The 18292-nt window shown below is 54.4% G+C and overlaps 1 protein-coding gene across 2 annotated transcripts in view; it reads left to right on the plus strand.

Annotated features, from left to right (window-relative positions):
* PPP4R1 (protein phosphatase 4 regulatory subunit 1) overlaps window positions 1-18292 on the plus strand; it is a 34013-nt gene that overhangs the window by 11766 nt on the left and 3955 nt on the right. Inside the window, exons 6-17 of one of the 2 annotated variants that reach the window (XM_078879621.1) lie at window positions 1244-1390; window positions 2377-2484; window positions 5301-5366; window positions 6183-6341; window positions 8207-8355; window positions 10414-10964; window positions 11129-11274; window positions 12368-12460; window positions 12858-13043; window positions 14018-14179; window positions 16581-16681; window positions 17791-17911. In XM_078879621.1, the coding sequence (XP_078735747.1) occupies window positions 1244-1390; window positions 2377-2484; window positions 5301-5366; window positions 6183-6341; window positions 8207-8355; window positions 10414-10964; window positions 11129-11274; window positions 12368-12460; window positions 12858-13043; window positions 14018-14179; window positions 16581-16681; window positions 17791-17911 (1989 nt within the window). The remainder of the gene's footprint in view (window positions 1-1243; window positions 1391-2376; window positions 2485-5300; window positions 5367-6182; window positions 6342-8206; window positions 8356-10413; window positions 10965-11128; window positions 11275-12367; window positions 12461-12857; window positions 13044-14017; window positions 14180-16580; window positions 16682-17790; window positions 17912-18292) is intronic. The other variant, XM_078879622.1, reaches the window with a different exon arrangement.

The following is an 18292-nucleotide window of genomic DNA, read 5'->3' on the forward strand; positions in this document are numbered from 1 at the left end:
CCTGCAGTGCGGTGGTTGAACACATCGTGGATAAGCGATCGAGTGAGCAGGACAGTAAACATTGTGACCTGCAGTGCGGTGGTTGAACACATTGTGGATAAGCGATCGAGTGAGCAGGACAGTAAACATTGTGACCTGCAGTGCGGTGGTTGAACACATTGTGGATAAGCGATCGAGTGAGCAGGACAGTAAACATTGTGACCTGCAGTGCGGTGGTTGAACACATCATGGATAAGTGATCGAGTGAGCAGGACAGTAAACATTGTGACCTGCAGTGCGATGGTTGAACACATCGTGGATAAGCGATCGAGTGAGCAGGACAGTAAACATTGTGACCTGCAGTGCGGTGGTTGAACACATTGTGGATAAGCGATCGAGTGAGCAGGACAGTAAACATTGTGACCTGCAGTGCGGTGGTTGAACACATTGTGGATAAGCGATCGAGTGAGCAGGACAGTAAACATTGTGACCTGCAGTGCGGTGGTTGAACACATCGTGGATAAGCGATCGAGTTAGCAGGACAGTAAACATTGTGACCTGCAGTGCGGTGGTTGAACACATCGTGGATAAGCGATCGAGTGAGCAGGATCGTGAACAACATTGTCACATGCAGTGTGGTGGTTGAACGTGTTGTGGACCAGACTAGATAGTCGGCTAGACGGGAGTCCTCGACTTGGCTGGAAAAATCAACAGGTGAAGTTTACGGGAGCAGTAATATTAAATGGTAATAATTGTTGAGTCCATTTGGTTTTGGCGCGATCATTCTTATTATAGCACAAGGCTACCACGAAGAGAGGCGCTACGTGTCACAGACAGTCTGCGGTGGTTTCCCATTCGGGGGCGATGTCGCTACACGGATCATCCCAGTTGAATCATTTTTCCGTGTTGCTTTTTTTTTAACCTGCCAAACTTGGACCGTCAACGCCGGCGCACAGTGGCCCTACCCGTTTCGAACGACGTCGCGGGATTAAGTTGACGTCCACTGTGACCCAGACGACGGCGTCATATCTTGCGCTTGATGCACACGACCGCAGGTATAATAATAATAATAACCAGGGCGGCTTGCCGGATTCGAACCGCGAACCCTTGGCAAACTCGCCACCGCCCTGACCCCGCGCGGTAGCAGCTCCAGAACGGCACGGCACCGCCCGGGGATGGGTAACGGCGCTTGTGCTGCCGTGCGCCTCGGCGCGCGAGCGTTTACCGGCGTTGCGCTCCCCCGCGGTGTGCTTCCGAACGAGAGGTGCGCAAGACGAGCCAGGCGGCGCTGTTGGTGCTGCTGGAGCAGGAGCTGCTGGACGCCGCCAGCATCGAGACCAAAGTGTGCCCCGTGATCTTGGAGCTGACAGCGCCCGAGAGCAACGACGACTACAAAGCCGAGGCCGTCACGGTGGGCCAGCGCCTGGGCGAAACGCTTCACTTTTTTCTTGTCGTGTTTTAGTTTCACTTTCTTGGTTCTTTCGGTAAAGTCCCGTAGAAGGGAAGTAATAAAATTATAATATTTAAACATTATACAATTGTCACTACGTGACTTGACCGAAAGAACCATGAATATGAATCCCTGCAGTCACGAAAACTTTACATCGAAAAAAAAATGTGTTTAGTTTGTTGTCCTTACCCCGCGCCTCCAAATGGTAGCACGGATGGCAGAGGTCGCAAACGGGTTTTGATTCCTTACCCGTACCCGGCCGCACCAGGGTCGCAAACGGGTACCCGTTCCCAGCCGGGTACGGGTAGCCGGGTATCGGGTAGGGTACGGGTATCGGGTACCCGGTTGCGACCTCTGACGTTTGGCTACGTACGGTGCGAAATAAATCCAACGCCCTTGCATACATACGCTACCGAAGTTGTGCACTCCCACTCGCCCGCCGTGCCACTTCTTCCTCTTACCTACAGCTGATGTAGATGCCGAGCAACAACTACAATTTGACGTTCAGGTGCGTCAAGCCAGATAACCGCGGCGGGAGCAGTGGGAGTGCACTGCCGTGATGTCTCCTTCATATTTGTGCATCGGGCATTGTTCTGGATGACCCACAGTTGAACGCTGGAGAGTTTTACATTTGTGTATCAGGTGTCCGCATCTGCTGCCACGGTTTGTGCAGCGGATGAGCATCTTCGTGGAAGATCAAACCCCAGAGATCTTCTGGGTTTGATGTGGAGAGATGGTTTCGTTTGTTAATATTCTCCACAATGACGCAAGTGATTGTTTCGAGTTGGGCGTTCTATTATTTTTATCGGCACGCGTTCGCTCAAAAGGGGGCAAGCGCTTGACCGGTTTCGCCTTCCTCAGTCTTGTCAACAGCGTCAGGCTTTGCTGCCAAACAAATTGGCAACCGATGAGGTGGAAGCTGCTGACGCCGCGTTTCCCCCGCGCAGATCATGTGCAAGATGGCGATGGTGGTCGGCAAGGACGTGACGGAGTGTCTGCTGCTGCCGCGCTTTTGCGAACTCTGCATGGACGGCAAAATCTTTCACGTCCGCAAGGTGCGCAACCGTCGAATGCATTTTCCGCACGCGTAACCAACACTCGCTGGTCGATACGCAAGTTGACCCCTGACCCTGTGGCGCGCTCTGTCTGTGCTGTGAAGTGGGGCCTTCGTCCGAAAACCGCGACCGCACGTCGCGAAATGCTGCCACGGCACATCGGCATTATTGCGGTTTAAAAAGTCGTAGAGTTACTTCCTGCTCGGGGTAACATTGAAGTGGTGCTAATCTATTTATACATTCCTGCGGCCGGAGCGAGTGATAACGGCACAAAGACTTTTGCCCTTTGATCCCATGAATCGGCTTATTTGGCCCGGCGCTGCTCGTCTACTCTACCGTTTACAGTCACCCAACTTGTGATGCCAGCCCCACCCAGGGCTGTCACGAGCCCGGTTTTCAAAACGACACAATGGATAAGCGTATCTAATCTAATGGAACGCTTGACACGGCTTGCACAAAACGATGACGCAGGATGGAATGTAGTTGACAGGGGACGTGCTGCAAGGATTGAGGAGTGAGTGACCGCGATGGAGGGGAGCTTCGGGGCTGTGGGGAGGGACGGGAAGGAGTGGAGGGGCGAGGGGAGGGAAGAGGAATGGGCGATAGAGAAGAGGTGGTGAGGCTGTAAGAGCAATAGGAGGTTAAGGAGGGGGACTGCTCAATGTACAGGGGCAGTGCTGAGTCTATGGTGCAGTGATGAGTTTATTGGTAGTGTTGAGTCTACGGGCAGTGCTGAGTCTACGGGCAGTGATGAGTCTACGGGCAGTGCTGAGTCTATGGTGCAGTGCTGAGTCTACGGGCAGTGATGAGTCTACGGGCAGTGTTGAGTCTACGGGCAGTGCTGAGTCTATGGTGCAGTGTTGAGTCTATGGTGCAGTGTTGAGTCTACGGGCAGTGATGAGTCTACGGGCAGTGATGAGTCTACGGGCAGTGTTGAGTCTATGGTGCAGTGTTGAGTCTATGGTGCAGTGTTGAGTCTACGGGCAGTGATGAGTCTACGGGCAGTGTTGAGTCTATGGTGCAGTGTTGAGTCTACGGGCAGTGTTGAGTCTATGGTGCAGTGTTGAGTCTACGGGCAGTGTTGAGTCTATGGTGCAGTGATGAGTCTACGGGCAGTGATGAGTCTACGGGCAGTGATGAGTCTACGGGCAGTGTTGAGTCTATGGTGCAGTGTTGAGTCTATGGTGCAGTGTTGAGTCTACGGGCAGTGATGAGTCTACGGGCAGTGTTGAGTCTATGGTGCAGTGTTGAGTCTACGGGCAGTGTTGAGTCTATGGTGCAGTGATGAGTCTACGGGCAGTGCTGAGTCTATGGTGCAGTGTTGAGTCTACGGGCAGTGTTGAGTCTATGGTGCAGTGTTGAGTCTATGGTGCAGTGTTGAGTCTATGGTGCAGTGTTGAGTCTACGGGCAGTGTTGAGTCTATGGTGCAGTGCTGAGTCTATGAGCAGTGTTGAGTCTACGGGCAGTGCTGAGTCTACGGGCAGTGATGAGTCTACGGGCAGTGATGAGTCTACGGGCAGTGCTGAGTCTACGGGCAGTGATGAGTCTACGGGCAGTGATGAGTCTACGGGCAGTGCTGAGTCTACGGGCAGTGATGAGTCTACGGGCAGTGATGAGTCTACGGGCAGTGATGAGTCTACGGGCAGTGATGAGTCTACGGGCAGTGATGAGTCTACGGGCAGTGATGAGTCTACGGGCAGTGATGAGTCTACGGGCAGTGATGAGTCTACGGGCAGTGATGAGTCTACGGGCAGTGATGAGTCTACGGGCAGTGATGAGTCTACGGGCAGTGATGAGTCTACGGGCAGTGCTGAGTCTACGGGCAGTGATGAGTCTACGGGCAGTGATGAGTCTACGGGCAGTGATGAGTCTACGGGCAGTGATGAGTCTACATGCAGTGCTGAGTCTACGGGCAGTGATGAGTCTACGGGCAGTGATGAGTCTACATGCAGTGCTGAGTCTACGGGCAGTGATGAGTCTACGGGCAGTGATGAGTCTACATGCAGTGCTGAGTCTATGGTGCAGTGATGAGTCTACGGGCAGTGATGAGTCTACGGGCAGTGATGAGTCTACATGCAGTGCTGAGTCTATGGTGCAGTGATGAGTCTACGGGCAGTGATGAGTCTACATGCAGTGCTGAGTCTACGGGCAGTGATGAGTCTACGGGCAGTGATGAGTCTACGGGCAGTGATGAGTCTACGGGCAGTGATGAGTCTACGGGCAGTGATGAGTCTACGGGCAGTGATGAGTCTACGGGCAGTGATGAGTCTACGGGCAGTGATGAGTCTACGGGCAGTGATGAGTCTACGGGCAGTGATGAGTCTACGGGCAGTGATGAGTCTACGGGCAGTGATGAGTCTACGGGCAGTGATGAGTCTACATGCAGTGCTGAGTCTATGGTGCAGTGCTGAGTCTACGGGCAGTGCTGAGTCTACGGGCAGTGCCGAGTCTACAGGCAGTGCTGCTTAATTCACAAGGAAAGTTGATTCCAATGGGAGGGGTGCAAGGAGTGGGGAGGAGTTTGTATACATCATCATCACTCCTGGGTCGATAAAATAGTTACCAAGTGGTTGTCCTCTACTTTTTATTTGCTCCCTGCCCCCCACCCCCACCCCGCCGGGTGAATGTGGATTTTTCCGGCAACTGACTCGGATCTTGTCAACAGGAAACGAGAGCCAATTCCTCCAAGCTCATCTGAGCAGGAAATCACTCGTGACTTTGCACCGTCTGGATGGCGGGGCTGGTTGCAAGTTGTGTGCGTGCTGATGGCGGGGCTGGTTGCAAGTTGCGTGTGTGTACTCGCGTGCGTGTTCAGGTTTGTGCGGCTCACTTTGGCGACGTGTGCAGCGTCGTCGGGCAGAAAACGACAGAGCACGTGCTGGTGAGTGCGTACAAAGGCAACGCAAATGCTCCTCCCCCATATAGCCATACAGCCCGTTGGGGCACGTCCTGTTAGCGAGCACCTTTCGAAGAGCGGCGGCACTGCGCATGTTTACACACCGCACCGGGTACTTATTTGAGGCGGAATCCACCTAAGGGAGGCCCAGGACCAGTTTGGATATTCGTCACCGGTGTGTTGGTGGTCGCCGTGAGCGGGAATCAAACTCGGGTCGCTGGGTTTGTAGCATCGCGCGCACTAACCACTACAAACAGACACAAACACGCACGTACACACAAAGACAAAGATCCCCCATATAGCCTGTAACAGACTGTTTGGGTAAGTGCTGTCAGCGAGCACCTATGAAGGCCGGCACGGCACACGAGGGGGTGGGTGGCCAGCACCACGCCCGTTGTTGTTGACACATCACCGCACCAGGTACTTATTTAAGACTGTGGTCATGCAACCCAAACTATGGACCGTGTACTAAACCACTGTGGTCTCTCCGCTCCTTCGACGGACGATGAGGTATAGCAAAGCCGAACACTCACAGTCTCCTGAACTGCCTCTAGGCATTGGCGTTTCAGCTCCTGTGAGCACGTCGGCCATCGCGCGCAAGAATAGAATCGAAGACCCAGCCGAGCACGAGGGAGTCCCAGGACCGAGTCGGATATCACGCGACCACCGAGTCAAACGCCACTCGCTAAATACTTTCCCGAGGACTAACGTGCGGCGGTGACGGGGTCGCGTTTACGGCATCCGAGCTTGCGCCGGGTTTTTCTTTTAATTGTTTAACCACCCCCTCATCACTCCCCACAGCTGCCGAAGTTCATGCAGCTGTGCTCGGACAGCGTGTGGGGCGTGCGCAAGGCGTGCGCCGAGTGCTTCACCGCCGTGTCGAGCACCGCCTCGCACGATTTCCGCCGCACCCAGCTCTCGCCGCTCTTCATCAACCTCATCTGCGATCCCTCGCGCTGGGTGCGTACCCGCCGGCGGTGGCGGCACCGGCGCCGAGAAGAGACCCAACCTTGGTTCGATTCACCAACTCGGGCGCCTTTTCTGCGTGGAGTTTGCGTGTTCTCCACGCGCCCCCCCCCCCCCGCCTCCCTGTTTCTGTGTGGGTGTCTCCTTCCGGGTTCTCCGATTTCCTCCCATGGTCTTCTTGTTTTTTTCGGTAAAGTCACGTACCGAAAGAACCAAGAAGATGAATCCCTGCAGTTCATGAAAGCTTTAAATCGAAATTCCTCCCGTGGCTAAAAGAGCAGCAACAACACACAAGAAAGCCGTACATTGTAACCGATATTGGCCGAAACATCCCAATGCTGAAATATTATCTGGAAATTTGCTCGTGGGATTGCGCGTTGCGACGTTGCCACCGCGGACCGTGAACATGTGGCAGACGACCCTGTTGTTAAAAGAGTCTGGAAACCCGCACTTTCTTGCGTTGATAAACGACTTGATTATTTCTACGGGACCATTTTTTGGGCCAGTATCACGAAGTATGAAAAAAAAATAAGATTACGTACGACTCTTTCTGGCAACAAAATAGGCGTTCAGATGTTCAAACACCTTTTGGCGTTCTCTGGTCTGACACTGGATAAGAGAGTGCCGTAGAGAAGGCTGTCTCTGGTGTAGGCCAATCGTTTCAAATGTTTTTGTTACCACGAGAGCACGTTGGTTTGCCTGTTTTAGGGGCCATGCATTGAGTAAGTACACAGAAATCTGTCAACTTGACCCCTCCCCCCCTCCCTGTTCGCATGCGGACTTTTTACACCCCACCCCCCCACCTGCGTACGTACGCCTGACGCACCCCCCCCCCCCCCGAATCCTATAGAACGGCCGATATTTAATCCACGCAGAAACGATCAAGGATAAATAATATTAACGCATTTAAGCAAACAGATAGTCCACCGCCGGACCATCTAACTCATTTGAAGGCCAATGTAGACAAATTATTATCGAGGCTTTGCCCCCCCCCCCCCCCCCCGTTTCCTATGCGTACATTGTCAGTACGCATTTGGGTTAACCCCCCCTCCCCCCCTCCATGCGTACGTACGAGATGGATGGCCCCTTACCACAAGTACTTGTGTGTGGTTCATGCAGACGTGATTCTTTGCAAAAGGTGTCTCTTTGGCGTTTCAACATCTTAACACCTATTTTATTCCCATAAAGGGTAAAAACCTATTATTATTTTTCATAGCTTGATTATTATTGTTGGGTGGGGGGGGCGAAGTCGGGGGCTGGGGGAGGGGGTCACAAGGGGTGTAGTAACTCAGTGGTCAATGCACTGCACAGTGGATCAAGAAACCTCAGTTTGATTTCCAGGCAAGGGTGAGAGGCTCATTGATACCGGAACCGATACTGGATATGTCCCTCTGTCCCGTCAAGCAACTTGCACTCACCAGCGTGGTGAGGTATAGTCAAACAACAACACGCTGTGGTGGGGGGTGGGGGGGGCAGAGGTAAGTATTCATTTAGCAGTTGATGGATTACTGCCAGTTATTTTTTTCTAATTCGTTTAAGAAATGTTTAGTGTACCCCACCCCCTTCAGGGCTGTGTTAATTATAGGACTGATCGATCCCTACCTCACTGATTGATCCCGACCTCACTGATCTCTACTCCACTGATCGATCTCTACCCCACTGATCGATCCCTGAGCCACTGATTGATCCCTACCCCACTGATCGATTCCTGCCCCACTGATCGATCTCAACCCCACTGATCGATTCCTGCCCCACTGATTGATCCCCACTCAAACGTTCGATCCCTGCCCCACTGATCAATCTCATCCCACACCGATCAATCCCTAACCGTTGACGACGCGTGCCTGATTGCGTTGCAGGTGAGGATGGCGGCCTTCCAGTCTCTGGGGCAGTTCATTTCCACGTTCGCGAGCCCCCCCTCGCTGCTCGCCGGCGTGGCAATCCACAGGGGGAGCAAAGGGGACGTGGAATTGAACATGGAGGCTCTGTCGGCGTCGCCTTCCACGGGGTGAGGACCTCGGCGCGACGTTGAATCTCAAATTCTTAGGTTTTTTCGGTAAAGTCACGTAGGTAAAAACATTAAAATTAATAAAAGTAAAATAAAATAAAAATCACGACGTTTCGGAGGCAACACAAGCTTCCGTCTTCAGGTGGAACCGTCACAGCCACGACAGCTGTATCAAGTAAATTATTTTATTTTACTTTTATTAATTTTAATGTTTTTGCCTACGTGACTTTACCGAAAAAACCTAAGAATATGAATCCTTGCAGTCACGAAAGCTTCAAATCTAGAGTTGAATCTCAATTCTTTTAACCCCGCCCCCCCCCCCTCCCGATACGTTCCATTCATTGGCTACCACATTCTGATAAGCTCCCCCCCCCCCCTCTCCTCCCCCCTGAACTTGTATTTAAGATTTTTCGATTTAAAGCTTTCGTGACTGCAGGGATTCATCTTCTTGGTTCTTTCGGTAAAGTCACGTAGAATGGAGACAGCGTCTCCCCCGACAGACCTGGTCTTCACCTGATGAAGGCTGCTTGCGTTGTGGCCGAAACGTCGTGAGAATTATTTTATTATGTTTTATTTTATTATTTGTATTGTTTCCATTCTACGTGACTTTACCGAAAGAACCAAGAAGTTGTATTTAAGAGCTTGCATCTTGGAATCCCTGCCTCACTTGATGCAGCAAATCTGGCTGTGACGGTCCCACCTGATGACGGAGACTTGTGTTGCCTCCGAAACGTCGTGATTTTTATTATTTTATTTGTATTAATTTCATTTTTTTCCTACGTGACTTTACCGAAAGAACTAAGAGTATGAATCCTTGCAGTCACGAAAGCTTCAAATCTAGAATCTCAATTTTTGTTCGCCTCTCGTACAATGGGCGGCAGGTTGGCGGGCGCGGCGGTTAACGCTTAGGCCTTCCGGCAAGCAGGGCCCAGGTTCAATTGCCAACTCCTCGGGTGCCTTTCCGCGTGTGGTTGGTTCGCTCTCCCCTCCTGCTCTGCGTGGGGTTTTTCTGGTTTCTTCCCATATAGCTGAAAACCTCTGCGATGTCGTGGCTCTCGGCCAAACGTCGCAACGCGGGATCCTCCTGAAAGCGAGACTTTGTACTCGTGTTTTGTTTTCTCGCCTGATGTCGACGGCTCGTGTTGCGATCGAAACGTCGTGACGTTTTTATTATTTTCTATCTACGTGGCTTTACCGAAAGACCCAAAGAATAAAAATAAACAACCGTTATTCTTCATATTCTTGGGTTTTTTCGGTAAAGTCACATAGGTAAAAAATTAAAATTAATGAAAATAAAATAAAAATAAAAATCGCGACGTTTCGGAGGCAACACAAGCTTCCGTCTTCAGGTGGAACCGTCACCGTTATACTTGTGTTACCGGTGTAACACAAGTATAACGGTGGAACCGGTGTCCCGTAGTTTTCATTTGACGTTGCGACGAGCGAGCAGGCTGGCCCATGGGCCGTACCCGGCCCGCTACTTTATTACGTACGTCCCCACGCTAGCCACACTCTTCAAAATTGCCGGAAAACAATCGTTAATCCATCGCTGCAAGGACCTTGGCCGCATTGATTTGGTTCTAGAGGGCAGTTTTTTCGACCTGGTGTCACCAACAGGCGTTTCTAGTTTTGGCACCAGGCTCAGTCGCTTCTGTCACTGCAAGGGTCTCCTTCACACCTGGTCGACGCGCGTGTCACTTTACAGATGATCATTTTATCGAGGTATTTTAAAATCCTCGGGGGAAAAAAACTTTCCTACCCCCCCCCGACATAAATGTCTCTCAGCGCAGGGAGGAAGAAGGGGGGGGGGGGCGCGGGTGGGAGGCACCACACGTGTACGTATGGTGAACTTCTTTCGCACCGTACGTAGCCGACCGTGCTAATTGGACGTGCGTGGCAAGGACGACAAACTAAACACAAGGTAGTTCTCCAGAATGAGCTTTCTATCTAGACGGTGATTTAAAAGCTCCCAGTGGCTTCCTGATATCGGAAGGAAGAGCGTCCCAGACTTGTGACCCCGACCCGCCAGGAGGTTCCACGCCGTTTGTGTCGCCGCAGCGCCGCCGACGGGCAGGAGGAGCCGGCCGACGGCTGCCCCAATCCCGGCAGCGACGCCGGTGGGGCCCCCGCGCCGCCACCGCCGCCGAGGCTCGGCGCCTGCGAGAGCGGAGGCTCGGAGTCTCTCTCGGCCGACTCTCGTCAGCCACAGCCGCCCTCGATTCCCACCGAGCGCGACACCCATGTCGCGTCGGAGCCCGCGCGCTCGCACGACGACGACGACGAGGAGGAGGTTGCTGAGAGCTGTCGCTCCGCGGAGAGCGAGCGGCCACGAGAGCAGTCGGGCGACCGCAACTCCACCCGGCGCGACGCCGAGATGGCCGGGCCGGGCGGTGGCGACGCCGGAGCGAGCGACAAGTACGGCACGTTCCTCTTCTGGAGAACGCCGCTGTCGGACGTGGCGATCGACGGGGAGCTGCTGCTGCTGCCGCTGCCGCACCCCCCCGAGTGCTGCGCGCCGCGCGAAGAGCCGGCGGAGAGAGACGACGCCGATGGTGCGAGCGCGCCAACGGCGGAGGATGCCACGGATGTTGGGAAGATCCGCGACAGAGGTGTGTCCCCCCCCCGAGCAATCCGCTCTTCATATTTGCTCGCGCACCAACAGTCCGTTAAAGGCTGTCCGGAGGGAGGGGGGGGGCAAGATCTTCGTCTTTGAACAGCTGGTGGCGGAGAGTCGTGTTGTGAACGCGGCTCTCTCTGTGCTCTTTGTTTACAGAGGCTGTGGACGTGGCTGCGTGCATGCTGGAGGCCGCCTCCCTCGATTCGGACCCGTCCGATCTCGGCGAGTACGAGGGATTGCACTTCGACAACGTTTGCCTCTCCCTGGACGGCTCCGTCAAGTCGAGCTTCCTCAACAGCACGGTGAGCCGTGCCTCGAGCGCCTCTCTCGTGTGTGTCGCGTCAGGGGAAGGCGACGTCGCCCCCCCCCCACCTCCTTCCCCCCCCCCCCCTTCTCGTTACCGACGACTCAAATCGTCCCGAGCGCTTGCCCAGTCTCGTGGGATCTCTCCCGCAAGTCTGCTGAGCCGGGTTTTTTTTTTTATTCCGTCCTCATCGTCACCGTCGTGGCCGCTGGTACGCAGCTGTTATCGCACGGAGGGGTTGACTCCTTGCACAAGTTGGGAATTCCATAATGCAGGTTTTTTTTCTGGGTTGGATCGCGTAAATATATAAATGTGTCATGAAACCCGCCACCACCCGACACGGCCAATTAGTAAGGTTTGTCACGTTTACAGAACATAGATGATATTGGTCGCGAAAGCCGACGTGTTAAACTGAAGTTGGGAACTGGTTCAGAATAATAATATTAATCCTCGCATTCAATGCTTCGGCAACTCGGTGCCCCGGCGTGCATCAAATCTCATCTCAAACATTCGAAGAGCACGCCTTCCCCCCCGTGGCAGCTGTCTCAGCGTGACTCGGGCACCTGGCCTGCAAGCGGCATGAGTGTGCCCCGCACCTCCGGTTAGCACGGTTGGCTCCGTACGGTGCGAAAGAAGTTCGACATGCCGGAAGGGGGGCTATTTTTTTCTTCGAATTTAGTAAATTTGGACCACGATGCCCGGAGCACGATGGCCTTCTCATTCATAACGACGTCGGGCGAATCTTTAAAGTGCCACTGTGAAGAGGGATGGTGCTTGGTGTCGCGTGATTCGTGCGTGCAAAAGAGTCGAGCCGCAAACCGAGCGTGGGCATGGTTTTAGTTCCTTGTTGCTGCTGCTGCCGCCAATAGCAAGTTGATTCTAGATTTGAAGCTTTCGTGACTGCAAGGATTCATATTCTTAGGTTTTTTTCGGTAAAGTCACGTAGGTAAAAAATTTAAATTAATAAAAGTAAAATAAAAATCGCGACGTTTCGGAGGCAACACAAGCTTCCGTCTTCAGGTGGAACCGTCACAGCACGATAGCTGTATCAAGTGTTATCAAGTTGCACAGTGAATCGCTTGTTCGCGCAGGAGGAGGAGGAGGAGGGGCGCGTTGGCACCATGGACTCTCCCGACAGGAGCATGGTGCTCACACCGCAGCCAGAGGAGCAGCTTCACAACCAGGTGACTGCCCCCCACACCCAATCGCCACGGTTACCACGCTCAGTGGGTGGTGGTGACAGCGACGGTTGGGATGATGGTTGTGGTGATGATGGGGTGGAGCGGGGGGGGTGGGTGTTGATAGCATTGGTGACAATTGTCGTGGTAGTTACAAGAGGCTGTCTCTGGTGTGGGCCAATCGGTTTCAAGGAAAATGCCATGCACTATCAAAGGATATCTGTTTGCATGTTTTACCACAAGCTCGTGTGGTCAATGCAGACCCAATAGGCGTCTGATTTGGTGTTTGAGCATCGTAACGCCTACCTGCCTTTTCGCCGACGATCGCGACGGCGGTGCTGCTGATCATGTTAGTGGTGTGGTGGTGGTGATGGCGAGTTGCGACGACGCTGTTTCTCCGTAGGACGTGATACCCCAGGAGCTGCTGGACCAGTTCCTGTCCATGACCGACCCGTTCCGGGCTCAAACGGTGGACACGGAGATCGCGAGGCACTGCGCGTACAGCCTCCCGGGGGTGGCGCTCACCCTGGGCACCCAGCACTGGCACTGCCTCAAGAGCACCTACAACTCGCTGGCAGCGGACATGCAGGTGAGTCTTTCTCAGAGGTCGCAAACGGGTTTTGATTCCTTACCCCCCGTACCCATACCTGGCCGCACCAGGGTCGCAAACGGGTACCCGTACCCGTACCCGTACCCAGCCGGGTACGGGTATCGGGTACCTGATTGCGACCTCTGGGATGAAGCCATGTTGCAGGCGCGGGTGGGTTGATTCTAGGAACTTGAATTGTAAGAAGAGACAAGACGTTGGGAAATGAGTGACAAACGGTGACTCACCAGTGACTCACGGCCTAGCTGTACCCGGCCGCACCAGGGTCGCAAACGGGTACCCGTACCCGGCTGGGTACGGGTAGCTGGGTATCGGGTAGGGTACGGGTATCGGGTACCCGGTTGCGACCTCTGGTCTTTCTCTCTCTTACTCGACGCTCGGTTGGCCACTGCTCTCTTCTGCCTACCGCTTTCTAGCGCTCTGCTGGTGGTTGCACTTTGTCCAAGACATCGCACAGTCCCTCAATGAAACGGCACGTTTTTTTTGTTTAAGTCGACACACGTGTAAAGGGTAAAAAGTTACACAATGACACTTGCAGGGTGAAAACTTTGGGAAAACGACTTTGACCTAAAGGACAAAAAAAAGCAAGAAAGTAAAACGCCGAATGAACGCCGGTGTGTGGCTGCCGGCACAAACAAAGATCCCCCATGTAGCCTTAACAGACTGTAGGGTCAAGTGCTGTTAGCGAGCACCTATGAAGGCCGGAACGGCGCACGAGGGGGTGGGTGGCCAGCACCACGCCCGACCGCCTTTGTCTCCCCAGTGGCGATGTTTACACACCGCACCAGGCACTCATTTGAGGCCGAGTCGACCTAGGGGAGGCCCGGGACCGGTTCAGATAATCGTCACCGGTCTTGGCCGTGAGCGGGAATCGAATTCGGGGTCTCGCCGGGTTCGTAGCGCAGCGTAGCGCTAACCGCTGCGCCACCGCTCCCCACGCCCGTCACCCCTCACAGTGGAAGGTGCGGCGCACGCTGGCCTTCTCCATTCACGAGCTGGCCGCCATCCTGGGAGACCGCCTCACCGCCGTGGACCTCGTCCCCGTCTTCAACGGCTTCCTCAAGGACCTGGACGACGTGCGCGTGGGCGTGCTCAAGCACCTGCACGACTTCCTCAAGGTCAGCAGGGCGCAGGCGTGGCCGTGTGTGCGTGGGGTGTTGCCCGTCAATCTCGGTCGGTCATCCCCCGTGGTGTCTGGGTCTGTCCCGTGACCTCCTGCCGGCAGCGAGTCTTTGACACGTGACCTCAAAGTGTACGTGGCCTCACAGTGTACGTGGCCTCAAAGTGTACGTGGCCTCAAAGTGTACGTGGCCTCAAAGTGCACGTGGCCTCACAGTGTACGTGGCCTCACAGTGTACATGGCCTCAAAGTGGACGTGGCCTCACAGTGTACGTGGCCTCACAGTGCACGTGGCCTCACAGTGTACGTGGCCTCAAAGTGCACGTGGCCTCACAGTGTACGTGGCCTCAAAGTGCACGTGGCCTCACAGTGTACGTGGCCTCAAAGTGTACGTGGCCTCACAGTGTACGTGGCCTCAAAGTGCACGTGGCCTCAAAGTGTACGTGGCCTCACAGTGTACGTGGCCTCAAAGTGCACGTGGCCTCACAGTGTACGTGGCCTCACAGTGTACGTGGCCTCACAGTGCACGTGGCCTCAAAGTGGACGTAGCCTCACAGTGCACGTGGCCTCACAGTGTACGTGGCCTCAAAGTGTACGTGGCCTCACAGTGCACGTGGCCTCAAAGTGTACGTGGCCTCAAAGTGTACGTGGCCTCACAGTGTACGTGGCCTCAAAGTGTACGTGGCCTCCCGGCCAGGCTAAAAATATAGCTGCAATACAACATTTACTCTTTTGAGTAAACAGTATTTACAGTCGGTGTGTGGTTTGTCTCTAAACGGGACCACCTTGTACGAAAATGTGTGGGCAGGCTGCCTGGCCCAGGCCTCCCAGCCACGTTACCGCACGGAGACTTTGCCCTCACCCCACCTCGCCCGCCTCCCCCCCCCACCGTTTTGAGTTTAACGACTCGCCCAACGACCAGCACCCGAGTTGCGCAACGGCAGAAGTGGCCACGTAGCGCGCTGTTCAACGAGCGGGGCCTTGCGCAACCTTTAAAAAGCACGGCAAAGTCACGCGCAGGAAACCCTCTCGCGTTCGCGTCGAGCTTGGGGTGAGGGTGGGGGGTGGTGGGCGGCCTCGACGATTGTGGATTTTTCGGACGCTTCGACGGTACGGGTGGTTGAACGTGTTGGCGGTACAACCGGTGGGGCGGGGAGGGAGGGAGGGAAATTAAAAAAACCCGCAATAATTATTTACTTTCCCCCGATTCGCAAGCCCCCGGGGTGTCCGTCAAAATCAGTTTCTCGTGATGTCGAAGCAGTCGAAGACGAACGTCTAAACGAGCGGCTGAACACGATGCTCGAGTCTGTTGCCGTGCAGCAGCAGCCAGCCTGACCACAGATTGGCTGCTCCGTGTCCCCAAGGCAGATTTGACTCCTCGTGCCCGAGACTCGGTCGGTCGGTGCCTCGATTCAATACCGGGAATCATTTCTCGGCGGACGGTGGCATCCAAATATTACGGCTCGTGGTGTCGCCGCCGCCGCCGCCGCGCGTTCCAACGGGAAAGCAGCTGCTGAATGTCAGTGCGACTTGTTCTGATGGAGAGTCTGCAGCGCCACTCAAGGGCAACATCGACATCGTCAGACTGTTTTATGAGGACCGCTATGTTATGCTGCACCGGTGTACCGCCAATACATCCAATTGTTCATCACTGCATGTGTGGAACGTGAGATGAAGTGGTAGTGTACGGGACCATCGGCTCCACCACCCCGGGTTTATTGGTTGTGCGTAGCCCGTGGGTGATGCTGGTGGTGGTGCCGAGCATCGTGTCTGTACGGTAGTGTTGCGGTTCGATTTAAAGCTTTCGTGACTGCAGGGATTCATCGTCTTGGTTCTTTCGGTAAAGTCACGTAGAAGGGAAGTAATAAACTAATAAAAAATAAAACATAATAAAATACAATTCTCACGACGTTTTGGCCACAACGCAAGCAGCCGTCCTCAGGTGAAGAACAGGTCTGTCGGAAAGACAGCGTCCGAAGTCTTTCCGACAGCCCTGTTCTTCACCTGAGGACGGCTGCTTGCGTTGTGGCCGAAACGTCGTGAGAATTATTTTATTTTATTATGTTTTATTTGTATTATTTCCCTTCTACGTGACTTTACCGAAAGAACCAAGAAGAGGTAGTGTTGCGGTTCGTGCGCAGCGCTACGAAGCTGGCAACCCGGGTTCAATTCCCGCTCACGGCCAACACCAGTGGCGATTGTCGACTTGGCCTCAAATGAGTACCTGGTGCGGTGTGTAGTAAACATCGTCACTGGGGAGACAAAGGCGGCCGGGCGTGGTGCCGGCCACCCACCCCCTCGTGTGCCGTGCCGGCCTTCATAGATGCTTCTCGCTAACAGCACTTGCCCCAACAGTCTGTTAAGGCTACACGGGGGTTCTTTGTCTTGTCCCCTGTGCAGTTGCTGCCCCAGCAGAAGCGGAGGGAGTACCTCTACCACCTGCAGGAGTTCCTCGTCACGGACAACACGAGGAATTGGCGATTTCGCTACGACCTTGCAGAGTGCGTGCCTTCTCCCCGCCCCCCACTGTGATCTCATTTAACACCCCACTCCCCCCCAATTCCACACACACCCCCCTCCCACCACCTCCCCCACCACCTCCCCACCACCCTATACTCATGAACAATTCCTGTGTGTGTATGTATGCACGTTGAACTTCTTTCGCACCGTATGTAGCCAACTGTGCTAATCGGAGGTGCCCAACGGCTGCGATTGGGAGGCGGTGTTGGAGGACCTTGCGATGTGTGGCCACCACGTGCCTTGCCTTGTCACCCTCGATGCGTGCACCCTGATCTCTACAAATCTCGTTGCACTTTTGAGTCGAGACTTAAAACTCATTTCTTTAGAACTGCTTTTTTGTACAAAGCTATTTTTTTTCAGAAGCGACCTGGCCACAAATGATGGCTCAACGAAGTGGCTCGCCATCACGTGGACATTTATAGCAGCAGCGAAATACTCTAAACGCGTGGTTCTGGTGGCATCTCCTCCGCCACCACCATCTTCACTGCCACGATCGCCACCATCGCCACCACCATCACCATCTTTACTGCCGCAATCACCCCCCACCATCATCGACGCCGTCTTGGCCACCACAATGGGGAGCACTGTTGTGGCCATGAATTGCAACCTATTTTTTGCAACTTATTTTTGTGTTTAGTTTGTTGCCCCCCCCACCCTCGCACCTCCGATTAGCACGCTTGGCTACGCGCGGTGCGAAAGACGTCCCACGTACATGCAAACGTGTACGTCTCGGACGCTCTAAGCAGGGCTGAGCCTGAGTTCGTACTTTGTTGCGTGACGACCACCTGCAAGCCACTGGAGGCGCTACTTTTATACTGCCCAATGCGCGGAACTCGCTGACGCGAAACCGTTTTTGTGCGATGAGCACACGCGCGTGTAAGCGCGACCACCTGGCACACGCAAAGCGCGCGTGTGCGTCGGCGTAAAATGGTGAGAGATGATGCGACGCAGTAGTTGAGGCATGCGTTTGATTGCTTTTACGCGTGTGTGTGTGTGTGTGTGCGTGGTGTGCGCGGTGTGTGTGTGCTCGTGGTGTGGTGTGCGCGGTGTGTGTGCGGTGTGTGTGTGGTGTGTGCGGTGTGCGTCACAGGCAGTTGATTCTGCTCCTCGGGCTCTATGCCTCCAAGGATGTGTTTGACCACCTCTGCCCTATTGCCTTTCAACTCTGCTCGGACAAAGTTGCAGAAGTCCGATGGATTTCCTACAAACTGGTGAGTCGTTGCGCCGCTGTAGCAACCGCTGGCGGCAATAAAAATGCGCGTTCTCGGGCGCGGCCGGTTTCCAGTCATAATTCTCAGAACCCCATGTCGGTCCACTGCTGGGTCATGGGGTGCCCGTTCGTGCCGTGTCGGTGGGGGCTTTGTTTGATCGTACCTCGCCACGCAGCTCGGCGAGAGGAGGAAACGCCCAGGAACTGTTCGAATATCCCTCCGCTGACGCTACACGTGGACTCGGGTCCCGTCCCCCGGGTTCATCGCACGATATGCGCTAACCGCTGCACCCCCACTCCGTCCCAGTCCCTACACACACGACATCGAAACTCTAATCTCTGAGCTGCGAGCGAAAGATTCCCTGACCGTCTTCTTGGTTCT

The sequence above is a fragment of the Lampetra fluviatilis genome, chromosome 54, assembly GCF_964198595.1.
Source record: "Lampetra fluviatilis chromosome 54, kcLamFluv1.1, whole genome shotgun sequence".
NCBI lineage: Eukaryota > Metazoa > Chordata > Hyperoartia > Petromyzontiformes > Petromyzontidae > Lampetra > Lampetra fluviatilis.